General features: G+C 39.1%; 2 protein-coding genes across 2 annotated transcripts; both read left to right on the top strand.

Annotated features, from left to right (window-relative positions):
- The first annotated feature begins 1312 nt into the window (after positions 1 to 1312).
- Positions 1313 to 6934, top strand: LOC124123606 (sialate O-acetylesterase-like). The gene is made up of 9 exons (XM_046486814.2): positions 1313 to 1393; positions 2326 to 2660; positions 3689 to 3827; positions 4140 to 4302; positions 4496 to 4581; positions 4753 to 4883; positions 5326 to 5480; positions 5841 to 6036; positions 6631 to 6934. The coding sequence occupies exons 1-9, from the start codon at positions 1357 to 1359 to the stop codon at positions 6868 to 6870; spliced, it is 1482 nt and encodes a 493-aa protein (XP_046342770.2). The 5' UTR covers positions 1313 to 1356; the 3' UTR covers positions 6871 to 6934.
- A 1991-nt stretch (positions 6935 to 8925) lies between these two features.
- On the top strand, positions 8926 to 15765 carry LOC124123612 (sialate O-acetylesterase-like). The gene is made up of 9 exons (XM_046486823.2): positions 8926 to 9040; positions 9459 to 9793; positions 10757 to 10895; positions 11270 to 11432; positions 12207 to 12292; positions 12492 to 12622; positions 14239 to 14393; positions 14678 to 14873; positions 15465 to 15765. The coding sequence occupies exons 1-9, from the start codon at positions 9004 to 9006 to the stop codon at positions 15702 to 15704; spliced, it is 1482 nt and encodes a 493-aa protein (XP_046342779.1). The 5' UTR covers positions 8926 to 9003; the 3' UTR covers positions 15705 to 15765.
- The last annotated feature ends 3452 nt before the right edge of the window (positions 15766 to 19217 follow it).

The raw sequence follows: 19217 nt of genomic DNA, 5'->3' as shown, positions 1-19217 counted from the left end.
AAAGTACATTGTCAGCTTCTTTATTCTCGGAGGAACGAAGGACGCAATGGTTTTGTGCACTCTGGTACCAAGGTCCAGTGAAACTCTCACATGACATTGTAGGATCTGAGTGCAGAACGGCGTGATATAACTGACAGGGACGAGTAAAGTGTTCACGAATTCTAATTTGAATCCAAAGATAACAAAACACCCGTTCATACTATGTTAAAAGGTCCGCTCAAGGGATTAGTGGTGTGATTTGAAATTGAAATAAAATTGCCATCATGCAAGGACTGTCAGCTGTTAGCAATTAAGCAGTTATAATCGAGTGTGAACCAGATGAAGCAGTGATTGACATAATACGCAACTATCCACGACGGGTACAATGGCACGCTATCAACCAAGCCACCGAACCTGGCCATCCGATTTATTAAGTCCCCTCTTGCGACAAGCACAGGTTGATAGGGACCTATTCCAACTCGGATTCCACAGGGGTGTATCAATTCATGTTGAATTACATGTGTGTATTTTATTCAATCGGGTGGTCAGCCTCGCTTACTTGGTTGATGCATGTCATCGTATCCCAATTGCGCGGATCGATACTTATGACGCCAATCACTGGATTGTCTGGTCCAGACTCGATTATTTACAGACCGCCGTCATATAGCTGGATTATTGTTGAGTGCGGCGTTAAACAACAAACAAGCAACTTGTATGGATATGCGTGGTCATCTTGCCGAGGCAAGGGAGGTAACTGACTATTATAAGTCCACTTTCCACCCTTGCCACTGTGCCTCAAGTGGCTATATGTTCATTGTTAAGACGATCAGATCGGCAATAAAAATTACATGGTAAGAAAACTGGTCTACCTCGCGACGTGCGTCAAATCACTTGAGCAACTTGATGAAAATATTTGGAAAATATCTGTCGACGGCCAGTTAAGAGAGTACACGTGCTTTGCAAACCCTGCAATCAACCGAAATCTGCCATGTTTGTTTACGAACCGGATGCTAATTTCGTTACGCGATTTTTGATTGAACTACGATAGACTCCAGCCAAAATATAACTCAGAAATTCCAGCCTATTTCGACAATGGTGGAAACTGGACTTGCCTCGGGAAGATGATCTGTGGTATTTATCTTACATGTCTTCACTGTACATTTTTTTCATAGATATACATCCATAAACACATATGCATGCATGCATGTCACTATAAACTACAATAATTTATACCGCTACGTATTCCCTATCCCAAATCATCTCACCCCATTTATATGTCAGTTGGTATACACGAGCTTATAGGTAGTCACACAAAATGAGATCACACAAGATAAGCCATATCTTAAACAGCTGACAAAGCAATTCGTCCTTCGCACCATGAAACAGCTGCTGTTTCTTCTCTTAAATGTATCTAGTAAGTATTATATTATTAACATTAATATATTCCCAATGGTTTGTGTAAGACAATTATGTTTGAATTGTAATGCAATGCCATTCCTTTGAACTTTAAAGACATGCTTACAACATGAACGCTGGACAAGAAAAAAAAGGTATACATCAACTGCGATACAATTGTTTGGACAAATCCAATTCAGTGATGAAATACGTAGTTTGTACTGAACAACAAAATATGGCAGTCGTTTGCGTGAACATTAAAAGGGGAATGTGAGAATACACCTGACGTAATATTGCATTCGATAATGGATTGTCTAACAGCGTCAATATCACACAAGGTACACAAATTATATTGTGTGCATGATACCAGTAGCTCTGGGCTATGGGATATCTCATTTTTGGGACTGTATTTGTTTGCAAAAACTCAGGTTTTACACAAAAACGATAATTGTATCTGGATTTGCTGGATGTTGAAGTAGTTTGGAAAATCTCTTATACATGTATGTCGGGAGTTCATTCGACAATACTAATGCAACAAAACATTTAGAAGTACTACACAAAACCGGACAAATATCAGCTAAAACGATCCCAGTTCGCATCTCCTAAAGAGTGTGAACTTGCAGTTGAAAGTTTACAGGTAAATTACGGATATAGCAAACCGAGAGGCCCCCCCAGGGCATCCAATGTTCAACATCATCGTAGGTAAACCCTGCTATTTGATAAACACATGCTCATGATGTAGTCGGTAATCGTACAATGGACTCTGCTTTTAGAGGGGAATTCTTATGATTATAGAAACGGTTTTATTTTTGAACTTCAGGCTCACTAAAATTGTTTTTTGCCCGTCAAGTTTCTAGTGATAGGCCTCCACAGGTCCTTCTCAATGATCGTTATCATCGGAGGTGAATGTACTTCATGCTCACTGAAAACCGTCTTCTTTTGTTCGTCAAGGTACGCTTGCTGTACTGAAATTTGCTTCATATTATGCTGACCACATGGTTCTTCAAAGAGGTCCCCAGAGGGCGATAGTATGGGGCCATGCTGCAACGATAGGTGACGAGGTCACAGTCACGGTCAGTGGAAAAGGAGAGGTCAAGGTCAATGTTGTGAGGGACCCTAATGGAAATGAGGGTTTATGGAAGGCTAAACTTCCAGCTATAACTGACCCTGGTCCCTTCACCTTGACGGCGTCATCATCGGAGGGGGACTTAACTCTAACAGACGTCATGTTTGGTGACGTATGGGTGTGCTCTGGACAGAGTAATATGGTGTTTACAATGGGTCAGGTAAGTGGGTACTCATTTATTCACAGACATTGTTAACGTCATAGAGAGGTAGAGTTTTTTGTAAAAAAGAAGAAGAGATTACCTATCCCCAAATTTCTTTCTCGTTGCCTTTGTTTCTTTTGTTATAAACGTGTACTGGCCAATTCATCACTCAAATGTTGCCGGGGGCACGGGTGGCCCAGTCGTCTAAGGCGCCGCGATTCGCTGTGCAGAGTTGCGTCCCTTGGGCATGCCAGACATCTATGTGAGTGGGTTCGAATCCAGGTTCGCAGCGATTATTTTTCTCGGGTTGTCAGCACCATATCCATGCTCGTGGGTTTCACCGAAGTGGTAAACGCCTGAGACATGCATCACTTCGGGCATTTCTCCTACACTAAGCTGACAGGCCGCGATATAGCTGTAATAATGTTAAAAGTGGAGTATTGCAGTGTATTGCAGAAAAACATGCATTTCATGTCGAAATTACTTCCGACACAGAAGAGAAAAGTTATGAACACAGCCATCATTTATAAGATGCTGTATACATATAGGAGTCAGTGAGTGAGCATGGTTTTAAGCAATATTCCAGCAACATCACGGCGGGGGACACCAGAAATGGGCTTCACACATTGTAACCCGGGACTTCGGCGTGCAGAGCGAACGCTTTAACCACTAGGCTACCCGACCGCGCCGTATAAATGTATACAGCAAAAAGAAAAGATTGCTTTTATTGTTTTGCTTTCATTATTGAAGACAGATCAACATATATTGAACTCGAACCTTCTTGGTCTGCCGTGAAAGGATGCAATGTCCACAAAGAACTTAACATTCAGCCTCCAGTGTCCGTATCAGGACCTTGCAAGTCTTTACATGAGCTGTGTGGTGGAAGAAGAAATGTTTTTTTATTATAGATTGTGAAATTTTATGTGCGTTTCAGTTACTTCTGTCAGCCACCGCATATGTGTATTAGGCCATACGCGCCATACATATGCAGACTATTTACTGAGAACACAGTTTTACAAAATACAAATGTTAACTTCTGGTTAAAGGTCATTAACTCACCTGCGGAAATTGCAGAAGCTCTAAAGTTCAAGACCATAAGAATCCTCAAGACATCACAGGTGGAATCAACCACGCCCCTGGAAGACATACAGAGTATAGCCACCCAGTGGACTGAGCCAACTAATGGTTGAGTATATTCACTTTTATATTGTTTCTACTGTCGAACATAGCACTTCTATTTATGTTATTGTGTGACCCACATGTGTACATGATGTATACAACTTTATGTTTGTAAAGATAAATATATGACTATTTCTTTTGAATAACATGAGGAAATAGTCCATGCAATAGTCCATGAAATTTGTTTTACTCTCTACGGCCTTGCATTCGTCTTCATTTAATTTAACTGACTGAAATTTACTTGAAGTCTTTCGTGATCTTTTACTATGTCCATGTTTTTATAAACAAATAAAACTATGGAGTACATATGTTGAACAGCCACTGTGACGTCCTTCTCTGGCCTGTGTATGCTGTTTGGGGAGTACCTGTATCCAAACAGGAACTACCCTCTTGGGCTGATCGACTCGGCATGGGGTGGGACGCCTATTGAAGCCTGGTCCTCTCCCGACGCCATTGCCAAATGTCCTGCATCCAATAAAAGGCATGTGAACCTGTTTTCATACATGCTTGTGACAATTATCCATTCTTGCGTAGGTTTGAAACTAAGTTAAGTTTCAGTATATACAAATATGTAACCTCATCCACGATAGAAAGTATCATATCCCTCTGATGAATTGTATTAGCATTTGCTCGATATTGATACATCTGAGAAGGACCTTTCTGATTTCCTTTAGAGCCCCGGGTGATAAATCAGTATTGTGGAATGCAATGATCAACCCGTTTCTCGACATGACGATATTTGGTGCATTGTGGTATCAAGGTAATATATAATTTTATTTCATGTGCACTGTAGACTGCTGAAGTCACATTCGCCGTGTAATGAATGGTAAGAATATATGTTTTCGAGACACTGTTCATAGGTTATGCTGATGTACACTACTTTTGACCAGTTTATGTCCTTGCTATTTGCTGCATGATTTATTTCTAATAGGGGAGTCCAATGCTGGGAATCCAGATCTTTATGAATGTCAGTTTCCTGCCATGATAAATGATTGGAGAAAAAAATTCCATGCCAGTTCAGAACAGGAGACAGATACCCAGTTTCCTTTCGGATTTGTCCAGGTAATGTTATCAGGATGTTATACCGCAATTGTGATCTGAATCTCAGACCAATCAAGCTCCTCGACATTAAATTACCCTAACATGTTAAAATGATGGCGTTAGTGTAGTGATATATCTGCTGTTTACTTTGTGGGTTTAACGATCATATACAATGTGTATGTTCATGACATGCCCTCTGATTCATTGTTTTACTTATGTGCAGTACATATATAGTATTGATTTTGCTAATCATCCTATATTTGGTATCATTGTAAATATGTGTTCCTGGTCTCCTTTTCAACTACATGATATGTTAAACGTTGTTTGTCTCTTAGTACCACATTTATATTATCAACTACATGATATGTTAAACGTTGTTTGTCTCTTAGTACCACATTTATATTATCAACTACATGATATGTTAAACGTTGTTTGTCTCTTAGTACCACATTTATATTATCAGCTGGCTCCAAACGCCAAATCTACGGATGTTGGAACTTTCCCCGCGCTAAGGTGGTCTCAAACTGCAGATGTTGGTTTTGTCCCTAATGAGAAGATGCCAAAAACATTCATGGCTGTAGCCATTGACCTACCTGATTATGACTCTCCCTTTGGGTCGTAAGTAATACCTTGTTTATAATGTGGAAACATGTTTCTAATATGTCTTTGGGACGAACGAATTCCGAATATGATAAAATTACCCGCGCTCAAGCCAAACTGAGTTCCGATATTATATCATAGTACCAAAACAAAATCCATCACATAAATATCAACTGTGAGTGCACGTGAAAGCTAAAAACAACATTGTCAACACATTTAAACAACAGAGTTCGTCTTTCAAACATTTGATGCAAGATGGAAAAGATTCGATGTTTATTTTCTCAACAGAAACAGTGTAAGACGGTTACAGTCATTGTCAAACAATGTCAACAAAATACACGCCATATAACCATATAAATATATGTTCCAAATTTACAGAATCCATCCACGGTATAAGCAAGACATCGCCTCCCGTCTGGTTCTTGGGGCCAGAGCGGTCGCCTATGGAGAAGAAGGGGTTAAGTTTCAGGGTCCTCTCCCTCAAACATTCAGCCTTAACAACGTCAATAACGTCCTTAACGTGAACTACGGAGACGATAGTCCTGTAAAGGTTCTTAACAACAACGGTTTTGAGGTAGATTTTTGTTAGTTTCCAACCATTTTCACACATGAAAACACTTAAAGAAGAAATTGTAGAAATTGTACACACGGTTTATATCGTGAACGAACGTATTTATGACATCTTTTGAAATGGTAATTTTTGCGGGTAACCTGTTATATTTCACGTGACACATTTGCGATTAGGGAGATCCTTATGAGTTTGTTTAATGTGTTGGTTGTAAAGCAGTATGTTATGTACATCATGTGGTGGCAGCTTAATGAGGGAGGGAAGTCGTACAGGTTGAGACGTTTACCATCAGCCAAGGTATGGTGCTGACAAACAAGGAATCATGGGATCATGCAGGACGAATGTGGGATTCTAAGCCACGAGCATGGGATTCTGGACGTAATTCGGCACATCAAACTACGTCGCCTTTGACAACTATGCCACCTAGTACAACAGTATTTTTATGACAATTATGTATGAATTTATCACCGGTCATTAGTATCGAACGAATTCAAACGTATACGACGTACTACTTAAACACCATTGAAACCATACTAGGAATTTGAACATAACTCTTTGATTTTATTGGTGAAGATTATATACTGTGCTTATATATTGCAGGTGTGCTGTTCCAGCAGTAGTACAACCGAATGCGCAGACTCAGATGAGTGGGTGGCTGCACCAATCACAGACCAAGACACAAACTCCGTATCGGTATCCGTAGCTGGCTGTGAGAGCAAGTCACCAGTTGGTCTCCGATATGAATGGCGCACAAGTCCCTGTGATCTCAAAGAGTGTGCCATATATGGTAGTGATACAGATTTGCCAGCTCCACCCTACATCACAACGAGAGGGTTTTAGACAAGGATAAACACATGAGTCGTTCAAACTGACTATCATGAATACAATACAAGTTCTTACACTGTATCGAATTTTGTCATTTGTTTCTGTGCAGCCTCAGACGTCCTTCCTTGTAGTCTCACGCATGTTGTGCTTGACATGCACTCGTTCGGAATATATAAATTATCTGCAGTTTATATAGACGAATACATAAATCGCTATGTACATCGAATGAAAGCTTATATTGATACCTCGACGGTTTCGAGTGTTATTTGGGGGTACAGGCAGCCCATGCGTCTAAAGCAAAGCAATTCGCTGTGCAGAGGTTCGTTCCTTGTTATCGATACATTTGATACACATATACACCATTGCACTTCCTTGTCATTTGCTACAAGATTTCTCGACTTGCTAACTATTTACTGAAAATCCTAACTTATGCCAATTGAATGATCACTGTGTTAACGGTATGAATCATCTCTAGATCAAATTTCACTTCCGTGAAACCTTTCAAAAAGTATGAAATTATTTCTTTGATTATATTTGTATAAGGAGGAAATATGTATCACGAAAATGTTCTCTCAGTGCCATGCCATTTTCATGAAATACATAAGCGTTACACTAAAGTTAAACCGAATATTTGCTTCTGAAGCATAGTTTTACTGCTTGGTGCGATTCAATAGGTTCAAACAGTGACTTGTTAGATGTACAGATGAATACATGAATCAACAAAGGTGAACACCTGCAAATGAAGAATACAGTTGATACTATAGAAACCGTAACAAGAACGATAGTGCATTATACATAATACATCGTAAAATGAAGAATTCAGAGAATGATGACGATAATATAAATAGGTTTCGTCTGGCGCAAAACCAGAAATTGTTTTTGATTAAAACATTTTCTCTTCCTGATAAGAATTTCCAGCATTTGTTTGACTGATCATGAACTGGCTTATCTAACTGACAGAGACGAGTAAAGCGTTCACGAATTTTACGTAAAACGTTCGCTCAGAGTATTACTACTGTGAATTGAAATATAACTGCATCATTACTCAAGTATAGCGACCTTCACGAGTAATGAATGACTATAAGGACTCGTTCAGTTTCTAAGTTTGTTCTTAAAGCCGCCCTCGGCAATAGCCCAGTCATAATCGAGTGTGAACCAGACCAACCTGTGATTCACATACTGTGTGTCGTCCACGTCCCACGTCGCAGGGGTAATATGAGACGCTATCAACCAAGCCACCGAACCTGGCCATCCAATTTATAAAGTAGCCTCTTGTGACAAGCATAGGTTGATAGGGACCTATTCCACAGTGTGTGAATTTATACATGAATTACACGCGAATAATGTATATTCAAATAAATTCAGATATGTGTCTGGGTGTTTTACTTTCATATGTCCATTCTGTTTTGTATTATCTGTGGTAGTTTTACTGTACATGTTATTTTTATGATTTTTTAATTTATTCTCGTCGCTATAGATGTACTGGCTTCGATATTGCCGATGCGACCTAAACTTTCAACTCACTAATTAGCACTGGGTTCCAAGAGGAAGGGGTTGGGGGGTGGGGGGTGGGAGGTGTGTGTGTGTGTGTGGGTAGATATAGACCGCCAGCCTGGAGAGCAGAAGGTAGTTGGTTTGATCCCCTGGCCGTGTCATACCAAATATGTTAAAAGATGGTAATTGTTGTTACCCTGATGTTTTTGGCATTGAGGGAATAAAATAAAGATATTGTGTCATATAACCTATGTTAAGTTGCGGCATGGTATCTCAGTAGGCTCGCACTATAAAAACGCTGGTGAAATTAATACAAGCAGCCACACAAGTGCATGCATTCAGGTCGCTAAATATCTACAATAATCCATATTTCACCTCATCTTACCCAAAATATGTGTTAGTTTGCATTCATGAACTTTAATCTGTATACGGAATCATAACCAAGACACTCAGATCACACAAGCACAGATTTTTGTTTGAAACATTGTACATTTTATTCATATTCATTGTGTAACTGTTTGTGAAATACAGATGTTCCACTGCTTCTTATATGTTATCTGCCCTTTGCGTCCTAACGTCAAATCATGTCCAACGTTGCTAATTGTGTCCTACATAGATAAGCCATAACTGACAAAGCAATTCTTCCCTCGGACCATGAAACAGCTGCTCTTTCTTCTCTTGAATTTATCCAGTAAGTATTATATATTACTAACACATGTAAATATGGCGTGTAACCATACAATATATGCATGGATTTGAACGATATCGTATTAAACTCAATCCAGTGGTGGAATAACGTGTTTGTAATGAACAATGATATATAACAGTCGCTTCCTTAAACATGAAGAATGAATGTGAGAATAAACCTACCACGATTTCATTCAGTTATGGGTTGTTTAATGATATCATACGAGGCACAATCATTACACAAAAACAATATATTTTATTTGGATTTGCTGGAAGTCTAAGGACGTTTGGAAATACTTTTGCAAGTAAATTGGGATTTCGGACGTACCAAATTCATGGGCCTCCACAGGTCATTGAATGATCTTTGTCATGGGAGGTGAATGTACTTCATGCTCACTGAAAAACGTCTTTTGTCCGTCAAGGTACGCTTGCTGTACTGAAATTTGCTTCATACTATGCTGATCATATGGTTCTTCAAAGAGGTCCCCAGAGGGCGATAGTCTGGGGCCATGCTGCAACGATAGGTGACGAGGTTACAGTCACGGTCAGTGGAAAAGGAGAGGTCAAGGTCAATGTTGTGAGGGACCCAAATGGAAATGAGGGTTTATGGAAGGCTAAACTGCCAGCTATAACTGACCCTGGTCCCTTCACCTTGACGGCGTCATCATCAGAGGGGGACTTAACTCTAACAGACGTCATGTTTGGTGACGTATGGGTATGCTCTGGACAGAGTAATATGGTGTTTACAATGGGTAAGGTAAGTTGGTACTCATTTATTCACAGGCACTGTTAACGTCATAGAGAGGTAGAGTTTTGTGAAGAATAGTCGATAAGTTTTACTCAAATTCTGCCATTTTATTCTTTCGTTTTAACGTCGGTGTAATAGCCGATACACTTCTACTGTTCACTTACAAATGGGGGTGTCAAATACAACTCAGTTCAAATGTTGCCATTTTAGATTGTTTATGTAAATGATTTGTAACAATTCCAAAGTTGAATGACAACCGAAGTTAATACACTATGTAAGTAATCTTACTTGGTATATAAAAGTCCAACATTCTTATTGATAAACCACTGACAATACCGTTCTGCCACACGGCGTCGTTGATGCAGCTGTCCTGTGAACTTCAAGTCCTCTGGACATTATATCCTAGATCAGTAGGATCAGTAGTCAGTAGTCAGATAACAAATATAACAAAGGACCCTTATGTCTCCCAGCTATGAAAAATAAAATCAGTCCACAGTTGGGTAAATGTAAAAAGGAAGTAAGAAAATATCGTTCTTAGTTTATTTATGAAATGACAATAAACATGGGAAAACGAACACACTTGAATACATTGAATCAAAATTAACCATTCTTGCTTTTTCATGGAACTGTGCGTCACCTCATGGGCAACTGGGAAGCCAGGTGATCGTTGCATATTTTACCTGCACCTTCTTTATCAAAATAATATCGGACAACAAAAAATGCCCGGACATAACTATATCTTAGGTCTGCTTTCTTCCTATGGACTGGTCAGGAATAGGACCTCAGTTAGATATGCCTATAATGCCCTGTGGTGAACAGTCCACCACAGCAACAGTTACATCCCTATGAAAACCATATGTGTATTCCTTGATACACTTCGAAAAGTATGGATATTACACTAACATATGCATAACATTTACTAAGAACATAATTCCAAAAACATGAACAATGGGCCTTTCTATCTGGTTGAAGGTCATTAACTCATCTGCGGAAATTGCAGAAACTCTAAAGTTCAAGACCATAAGAATCCTACAGACATCACAGGTGGAATCAACCACGCCCCTGGAAGACATACAGAGAATAGCCACCCAGTGGACTGAGCCGACTGATGGTTGAGTATTTCCAAGTGTTTAAAATTTCTCCTGTCGTATTTTGTTGATAATAACTATGTTATATCTGTTTTTTTGTTTACTCAAGTGTGTACATGATGTATGAAACTTTATTTATGCAAAGTTTAATATATTAATATACCTTACACTGAATATCATGCGGGAAACATTCCACTCATGCTGCTTGAAATTTGTTTACTCCCGACAGCTTTACATTTATTTGCATTTGATTTATCTAACCGAAAGTTTCTTATGACCTTCAGTGAATTGTTACTTCAAGACCACTTTAGCTTTGCCAAGGAAGTAGTCAAAAGGAAGATGTCATGTCAATGCTTTCTTAAGACAAATGGAAATTTGTTGTACATATTTTGAACAGCCACTGTATCCTCCTTCTCCGCCGTGTGTATGCTGTTTGGGGAGTACCTATTTCCAAACAGGAACTACCCTCTTGGGCTGATCGACTCGGCATGGGGTGGGACGCCTATTGAAGCCTGGTCCTCTCCTGACGCCATTGCCAAATGTCCTACATCCAATATAAGGCATGTTTGTGACACATTCATTCATGCCTAGGCTTGAAACTAATTGAAAGTAGCATGCATAGGTACAACTTTTCAGAATTGAATAGTTCATATTGTATTTAGAACTTCGAAAGCGGCACGTAAATAAGCTCAAATTGCACTTTAGTCCTGTCTATCGTACAGCGGAGGCAGGGCGTTGTATATAGAGGTTACATATACAGATTCTGTTGGAGGTGATGACCACCACAATTACATGTTTGATCGCACAATAAGCCTGCCTTCCGTTCAAAGTCATATTCGTCTGCACACGCTCCGCTGCAATTCAACTCTTCAAAGCAAATGTGCAGATTCTAATACATTAAGGCATACGCAAGCACAAATACTTGAACCAAACTACATTTGAAAAGGGAAATAGCGTAAAAGAAACAATAACAAAAATTGTCCACCAAACGAACAAATTTCAACATCCTTTTTACGGATGTTAGTCGTAAAAAGCTAGTTACATTGCTGATCGCGTCGTGACAATTTTCGCCTGAATAACACAAATGACCACATGTTTAGATTTGCTATTGACTTCCTACGAATGCTTTTCTTTTCTCTCTCGAGAATTGGCTTAATGTATCTAAGAAACTTGAAATTCGCAAAACAAGTCGCAAAACGCATTTTTACGTTACATGGACATTAAACTTATATATACGCAATTAAGTTGAAAAAATAGTCACGCGTCTGAGAACTATATTTGTATTTTGATAAAATTGCGTGTGACCTAATGTTCAATCCTCTGATTTTCTTTAGAGGCCCAGGTGAAAAATCTGTATTGTGGAATGCTATGATCAACCCGTTTCTCGACATGACCATTTTTGGTGCCTTATGGTATCAAGGTAATCTATCATTTTGTTTCATGAAAACACAACGTGTAGACGTCTGACATCAACTTCTAGTAATTCTAGTAATCAATGCTTTCTCGACACGGTTTGCATAAACGGTTAGAAATGTAATATAGCTTATACTGATTTACACTACTTTTGACCAACTCATGTACATGTCCTTGATATTTGGTGCATAATGTATGTCTAATAGGGGAGGCCAATGCGGGGAATCCAGATCTGTATGAATGTCGGTTTCCTGCCATGATAAATGATTGGAGAGAAAAATTTCATGCTAGTTCAGAACAGGAGACAGATATCCAGTTTCCTTTCGGATTTGTTCAGGTAATTCAGGATATTATGCTGCAATTATTATTATTATTATCATTATTATAAATCACAGGTATCCAGGTACTAGTACCAGGTACTATACCCAGACCAGTGGATCCGTTTACATTCAGTTATCATTCCAGATATCTATCCCAAGAGATTATACAACTCAAACTGCCTCGGAGCGCTAAAAATGTGTACGTCCATCCCACATATAATTCCCTGCTGGGTGAACAGAGGCACATTTGAACTAAGTCACTTGCCCAGGGTAACACCACAAGTTTTGACACTTGTGTTTTTGGTGTATGCACGTATTCGTGTTTCCACCATCTGGTCATCTACTATTAGATGGGTGGGTTCTTTTAAGTGCACAGGGTGTATGTACTGCACACTAGAGGTAGTGACAAAATTGTAAAGACCTGTAAACATTGTAGGTCGTGGCGTCAATATCCCAAATTGCCAGTAAAAGTGTAGACAAGTACCATCAAATCTGCTCCTCTCAGCAATATAGAATTCTCTACAATAACGGGAAAGCGAATCTCAACGTCTACCGTTAAAACCGGCTCTACCTGAAAGATCGGCTTCCTGTCAAGGATGTGACCTTAACAGTTTACCATAGGCGGCAAAGATTGGGGTTGGCTTGGCAACAACGTCCACTTATGGTGTTACACCATATTTACAACGAATCAGGATTTTGCCTCCGCTACACTGACGGCAGAAAGCGTTGTTGTCGACGTAGCGGCGAACGTAATGCCAGGGCAATAATTCTTGACCATGAACAGTACTTGGGCAGTAGTGTCATGGTGTGGGGTCAGTATCACACATGACGGGCGAACTACTTTGGAGATTGTGAATAGATATTTGACCCGCCAGCGATGTGTTGAAGACATTTTGCGACCTGTCGTTGTTCCATTCGCTGAATTATCAGCAGAATTTTTGAACTGCAAAATGACGTCTGACCAATGGCAGATCCGCACACGCCAGATATATTGATCTACACCTCCGAAATTAATTTTACAGACATTTATCATCATTACACCTTTTGTATCGGCAGAATATATATAATTTCTTGCTTTATGTACGTCTTGTGGAGATGTCTACCGGAAAAAAATTCATTTAATTACAAACAAACAAACATTTAATTACAAATGTAACAGTTGAAACTTAATTATCCCCACCTGACAGAGACGTTACACCATCCCTTGTAATTGAGGCCTAAAATGTAGGCCCATGTTGTCATATCTTAAACAAAAATAACAAAAATTATTTGAGGTCAATAAAAGTCTTTTTCTACATTTGCATATGATAATATATATAATCAACTTAAAAAAATATGCTTGAAATATAGGAGACATTTGTTCTCAGCGAATAAATGCATGCTGGTCAAGTAACAAATTGGCGCTTTGTTGAAAGGAACAGTCTCGATTGACGAGTTAAATGATATATTTACAGTTTATAACGAAACATTTTCACGAAAAATTACAAACGGTAAAAACCTATACAAACCGCCAAAATGACCACCTGTCATCATTTTGCCTTATCAACGTGGAACACCCAGCGTGTGTTACCAGTTTGCCCTTGGAAGTATATGACATAGATAATTGTTTTAAAAAACACATTTTCATTATCAGCTTGCTCCAAATGCCAAATCGACGGATGTTGGAACTTTCCCTGCGCTAAGGTGGTCTCAAACTGCAGATGTTGGTTTTGTCCCTAATGAGAAGATGCCAAAAACATTCATGGCTGTAGCCATTGACCTACCTGATTATGACTCTCCCTTTGGGTCGTAAGTACTAGTAATTCATTGTTTATAATGTAGACACATTTTTCCACATTGAAACACTGTGAGCACGATGTCCTTGAGACAAACGATCTAATCACAGTTACCCGCTGTTCAAGACAACCGGATTTTTTATATTATAATATATCATGGTGCAGATACAATTCCTACCAGAAGAAAATCGTCATTGACAATACAATTGAACATTGGACTTCGACTTTCAAACATTTTCTAAAGAACAATTTCAATGCATATACTAGTAATTTATTATGTGTGTTTCAAATTTCCAGAATCCATCCACGGTATAAGCAGGATGTCGCCTCCCGTCTGGTTCTTGGGGCCAGAGCGGTCGCCTATGGAGAAGAAGGGGTTAAGTTTCAGGGTCCTCTCCCTCAAACAGTCAGCCTTAACAATGTCAATAACGTCCTTAATGTGAACTACGGAGACGATAGTCCTATAAAGGTTCTTGGCAACAACGGTTTTGAGGTAGATATTTCAGCTTCCAACCATTTCACGAAAACACTTTAAAGATATGAACAATGGTGGATGGTATACTCAGTTCATAATTTGAATATGTTTATGACATCATTTAAGTAGAAACCTCACGTGTCTCTTCCACTTTTGCTGACATTCTCGTATATCTCACGTGATGGCATTGCGATTCGGGAGATCCTTATGAGTTAGATTAGTGTGTTGGTTTTAAAGCAGTAAGTTATGTACAGCATGTGGTGGCAGTTTCATGAGGGAGGGAAGTCGTACAGGTCAAGGCGTTTACCAACACACAAGGTATGGTCCTGACAGACAAGGAATCATGAGGTCATGCAGGGCGAATGTGGGATTCTAACCAAAACGCACAGGTCCTGATGGACGCAACTCGGCACATCAAATTGCGGCGCTTTACACAACTATGCCTCCCGTGCGCAAGTGTCCAATGAAAATGACGTATGAATTTATTATCGGCCATTTGTATCTACATATGGTAATTGAAGGCAATAGTTAAACGGCAGCCGGATCATAAAGGAACTGGACTCTTTGATTCTGTGGTGGCGGATTATATACTGTGCTTATTTGTTGCAGGTGTGCTGTTCTAGCAGTAGTACAACCGAATGCGCAGACTCGGATGAGTGGGTGGCTGCACCAATCACAGACCAAGACACAAACTCCGTATCGGTATCCGTAGCTGGCTGTGAGAGCAAGTCACCAGTTGGTCTCCGATATGAATGGCGCACTAGTCCCTGTGATCTCAAGGATTGTGCTATATATGGTAGTGATACAGATTTGCCAGCTCCACCCTACATCAAAACGAGAGGGTTTTAGACAAGGATAAACACATTAGTCGTTCATACTGATTATCATGAATACAAGTGTTTACATTGCATAGAATGTTGTTATTTGCTTCTTTTATGCTTCTGAGTGTGAGTGAATGAGTGTGGTTTTACGCCGTTTTTAGCAATATTCCAGCAATAACAACATTAACAACGAGGCTACCCGACTGCCGCCTTGATGCTTCAGACGTTCCTTTCTCGTGGCCACACACATATTGTACATTACTTTAACCCTTTGAAAAGATATTTGAATTTGGTTGGGAAATATTAGTATATAATTACAGTTCACATACTGGTGTCACACGGGCAAGAGAAAGTATACACTTGAAAACAGGATATGACCATCAAATTAATTGAAACGTTATTAGTCTGAAAAATGTCGCCGATACACTACAAATGTAGGTCCAAACTATACACATATCAAATACATCACCATCGAATAACCATCGTCTGTTTTGTTCCTTTTTAGCCACCATCAAAATGGGAATGTACATTCTTTTGCCCGGCAGTTTATTTTGACGATTACATATAAGTTCTATGTACATCGAATGAAATCGTACACTGATACTGTATGTGTTTCAAGTGTTATTGGGGGCATGGGCTGAGTTGCGTTCCTTCTTATCCATGCATGTGATACACATATACGTCATTGCACGTCCTAGTCAAGGGGGCGGTCGGGTAGTCTAGTGGTTAAAGCGTTCGCTCGTCACGCTGAAGACCCGGGTTCGATTCCCGACATGGGTACATTGTGTGAAGCCCATTTCTGGTGTCCCCCGCCGTGATATTGCTGGAATATTGCTAAAAGCGGCGTAAAACCATACTCACTCACTCACTCACCCCTAGTCAAGATTTCTCCTCTTTGGAAGTGCTATTTACTGAATATCTAAAACAACAAACTATCGTCAATGGAATGGTCACTGTTTTACCGTCACAAATTATTCCCAGATTAAATTTCACTTCAGGGAAACTTTTTATCAGTATAAATGTTTTTCTTTAATCACATTTCTATGAGGAGTGAGGGTGTGTCATGAAAACGTTCTCCCAGTGTACATGCCATTGAGTAACGTTCTTATGAAATACATCAGCGAGACAAGTTTATTTAAACCAGAACGTTGCTACTTATTATAAAGCATAGCTTCACTGCGTGGTGCTATTCAGTTAGTACTGACAGTGACTTGTTAGGTATACATTAATCAACGAAAGGTGAACAACTGAAAATAAAGAATACAGTTAATATGATAGAAAACGTGACACGCCACGATAATGTTTTATGTGTAACAAAATACAACGAACAGTAAAGAATTGGGAGCGAATACGACAATGTTAAATGAAAACATATATCAAAGAAAGATAAAACAAAGTGTCTACGATGGAACACGTAACTTTAAGGATATTATCAAACAGTAGCACAAGTACATTTCACAAACCAGTGATGTACTCATGGGATATTACACGAGCTTCGATTTGATATTTAATATATATGTCCCAAGTGAAATGATTTTCAGTTCACCGAGGGCAAACTGGAAGTTATTTCATGAGGGACATAAACTTAACATCAGTTATACTGAGTGTAATATTGTACACAGATGTAATCTGAAGAGGAATCAAGAAAAACAGACAGTGTCAGAACACTCTATATAGCAATTTAGAGACACGTTTGTTGGACCAATCACAACGGAAGTCAGTGATTTCTGTACGTAGTTTCTCGTTCATTTTGTTCTCTGGTACAGGTAAATTACAAAATGATATGTTGTCAAATTGAAAGGCCGTATAACTGTTTTATCAATACAGTAACGCAAGATTATATTGATTGTGGACTCTACTTAATTTTACGCTGTTAACTAGTTCACTGTCTTAGCATAAGTTCTTTGCAGATATCTCAACTGTGCATACGCAGCGGACAGCGAATTTAAGTTTGTCTTTAAATATTCTATTTGGAGGTTACTGAGTGATTCTACTGAAAGTGTCAACAGAGTCAAGGCTGATGAAAAAAATGACTCAAGCGGCACTGGCAGGTACACATTATTGTCGGAAATGTTTCAAAGAAAGTTTATCGTTTTACTCATTCATTCGTCTTATTTAGCCCAATTCATTCTCAAACTGTCTGTCCCTGCAAACCTTGCCATCTTTCTTGCTCATGACCGGCGATGATGCAAGCTGAAAACGCTCAAGTCGGCGACTGTCTCTTCAGATAGCTAGACTCTTTCAAGAAAAAGATGTTGACGTTACATGTGTCACTAGAGGGGTGCACGGGATTTTACATCAGGTCGTTTCTTCGGTGAACTATATTCCTGTAACCTATTCAACTGGTTTGATGTCGCTTTTATCAATATTTCACATTGTACCAATGTGGGGAATTGCACCCAGGCGTGCGGCGTGACCGACGAATGATTTAACCACTGTGTTGAGGACATGATGATGGTAATTATAAAAGACTGATGAAGGGAATATCTTGGGCGGATCGCATCAGGATATTAGTCCTCATAGTCCTGTTCCTTGCCACCAGACTGTTGATAATGTTGTTGAATGTTGTCCTCCTTTGTACGTTATGCTACTAAGAACCATACCTATTGTGATCAAAAATATGTGTGTGAAGCTATTGCTATAAATAGCATTACTGAATCAATTGCTGTTTCAAGTCTGTGAAAGCAACAACAATCTGAAGGGCTTGTGATTATACTTATGATACTGCTCCATTCGATAATGTTGAACACATAATTGATACCGACTGCAAAAGTAGTGTTTTAAGAATTACTGTTGATGCAGAAGAAACCTCCAGCCAAGAAACCACAGGTAATAATTATGTTGTTGGCAGTAAGTACAGCCACAATGTTTATAACACGGGCGTTGAAACTGATGTTTATGCTGTCATTAATACCGACAATGAAGATGTTTCTCAATATGGTGACGATAAGAAGGCACTTGTCAATTATGAAAATGTTCTTGATAATATACATGAAGAGTAAAGTCATGACATATAAATCAAGCCACTGGATATTGTCATCATTATTATGCTGATAATAATGCAGTTGTTAAAAATTACACCGTTGAAAGTCATGGTAATTAAGCTGACAATAATGCTACCGAATATTGTAAGCATTATGGTGCTTTTAATAATATTGTTATTGCAAATGACAACGTTGAAAGTCATGGTAATTTAGCTGACAATAATGCTACCGAATATTGTAAGCATAATGGTGTTGATAATAATACTGTTATTGCAAATGACAACGTTGAAAGTCATGGTAATTTAGCTGACAATAATGCTACCGAATATTGTAAGCATTATGGTGCTGATAATAATACTGTTATTGCAAATGACAACGTTGAAAGTCATGGTAATTTAGCTGACAATAATGCTACCGAATATTGTAAGCATTATGGTGCTGATAATAATACGGTTGCTACAAATGTCAACATTAAAAGTCATGGTAATTCAGCTGACAATAATGCCACCGAATATTGTCACAATTATGGTGCTGATAGTAATACGGTTGTTAACAAT

This window comes from Haliotis rufescens, unplaced genomic scaffold (assembly GCF_023055435.1).
Source record: "Haliotis rufescens isolate VD_foot unplaced genomic scaffold, xgHalRufe1.0.p SCAF_5, whole genome shotgun sequence".
NCBI classification, from domain to species: domain Eukaryota; kingdom Metazoa; phylum Mollusca; class Gastropoda; order Lepetellida; family Haliotidae; genus Haliotis; species Haliotis rufescens.
Note: the sequence above shows the minus strand (reverse complement) of the source record. Positions and strands in the feature narration are given on the sequence as shown.

Excerpts from the sequence above, each read along its gene's own strand:
- LOC124123606 (XM_046486814.2), top strand. The coding sequence starts at position 1,357 with ATGAAACAGCTGCTGTTTCTTCTCTTAAATGTATCTA. Across the intron at positions 4,884-5,325 it reads TTCCTTTCGGATTTGTCCAG|CTGGCTCCAAACGCCAAATC; the intron begins GTAATGTTATCA and ends TTATATTATCAG. Across the intron at positions 6,037-6,630 it reads TTAACAACAACGGTTTTGAG|GTGTGCTGTTCCAGCAGTAG; the intron begins GTAGATTTTTGT and ends TATATATTGCAG.
- LOC124123612 (XM_046486823.2), top strand. The coding sequence starts at position 9,004 with ATGAAACAGCTGCTCTTTCTTCTCTTGAATTTATCCA. Across the intron at positions 9,794-10,756 it reads TGGTGTTTACAATGGGTAAG|GTCATTAACTCATCTGCGGA; the intron begins GTAAGTTGGTAC and ends ATCTGGTTGAAG. Across the intron at positions 14,874-15,464 it reads TTGGCAACAACGGTTTTGAG|GTGTGCTGTTCTAGCAGTAG; the intron begins GTAGATATTTCA and ends TATTTGTTGCAG.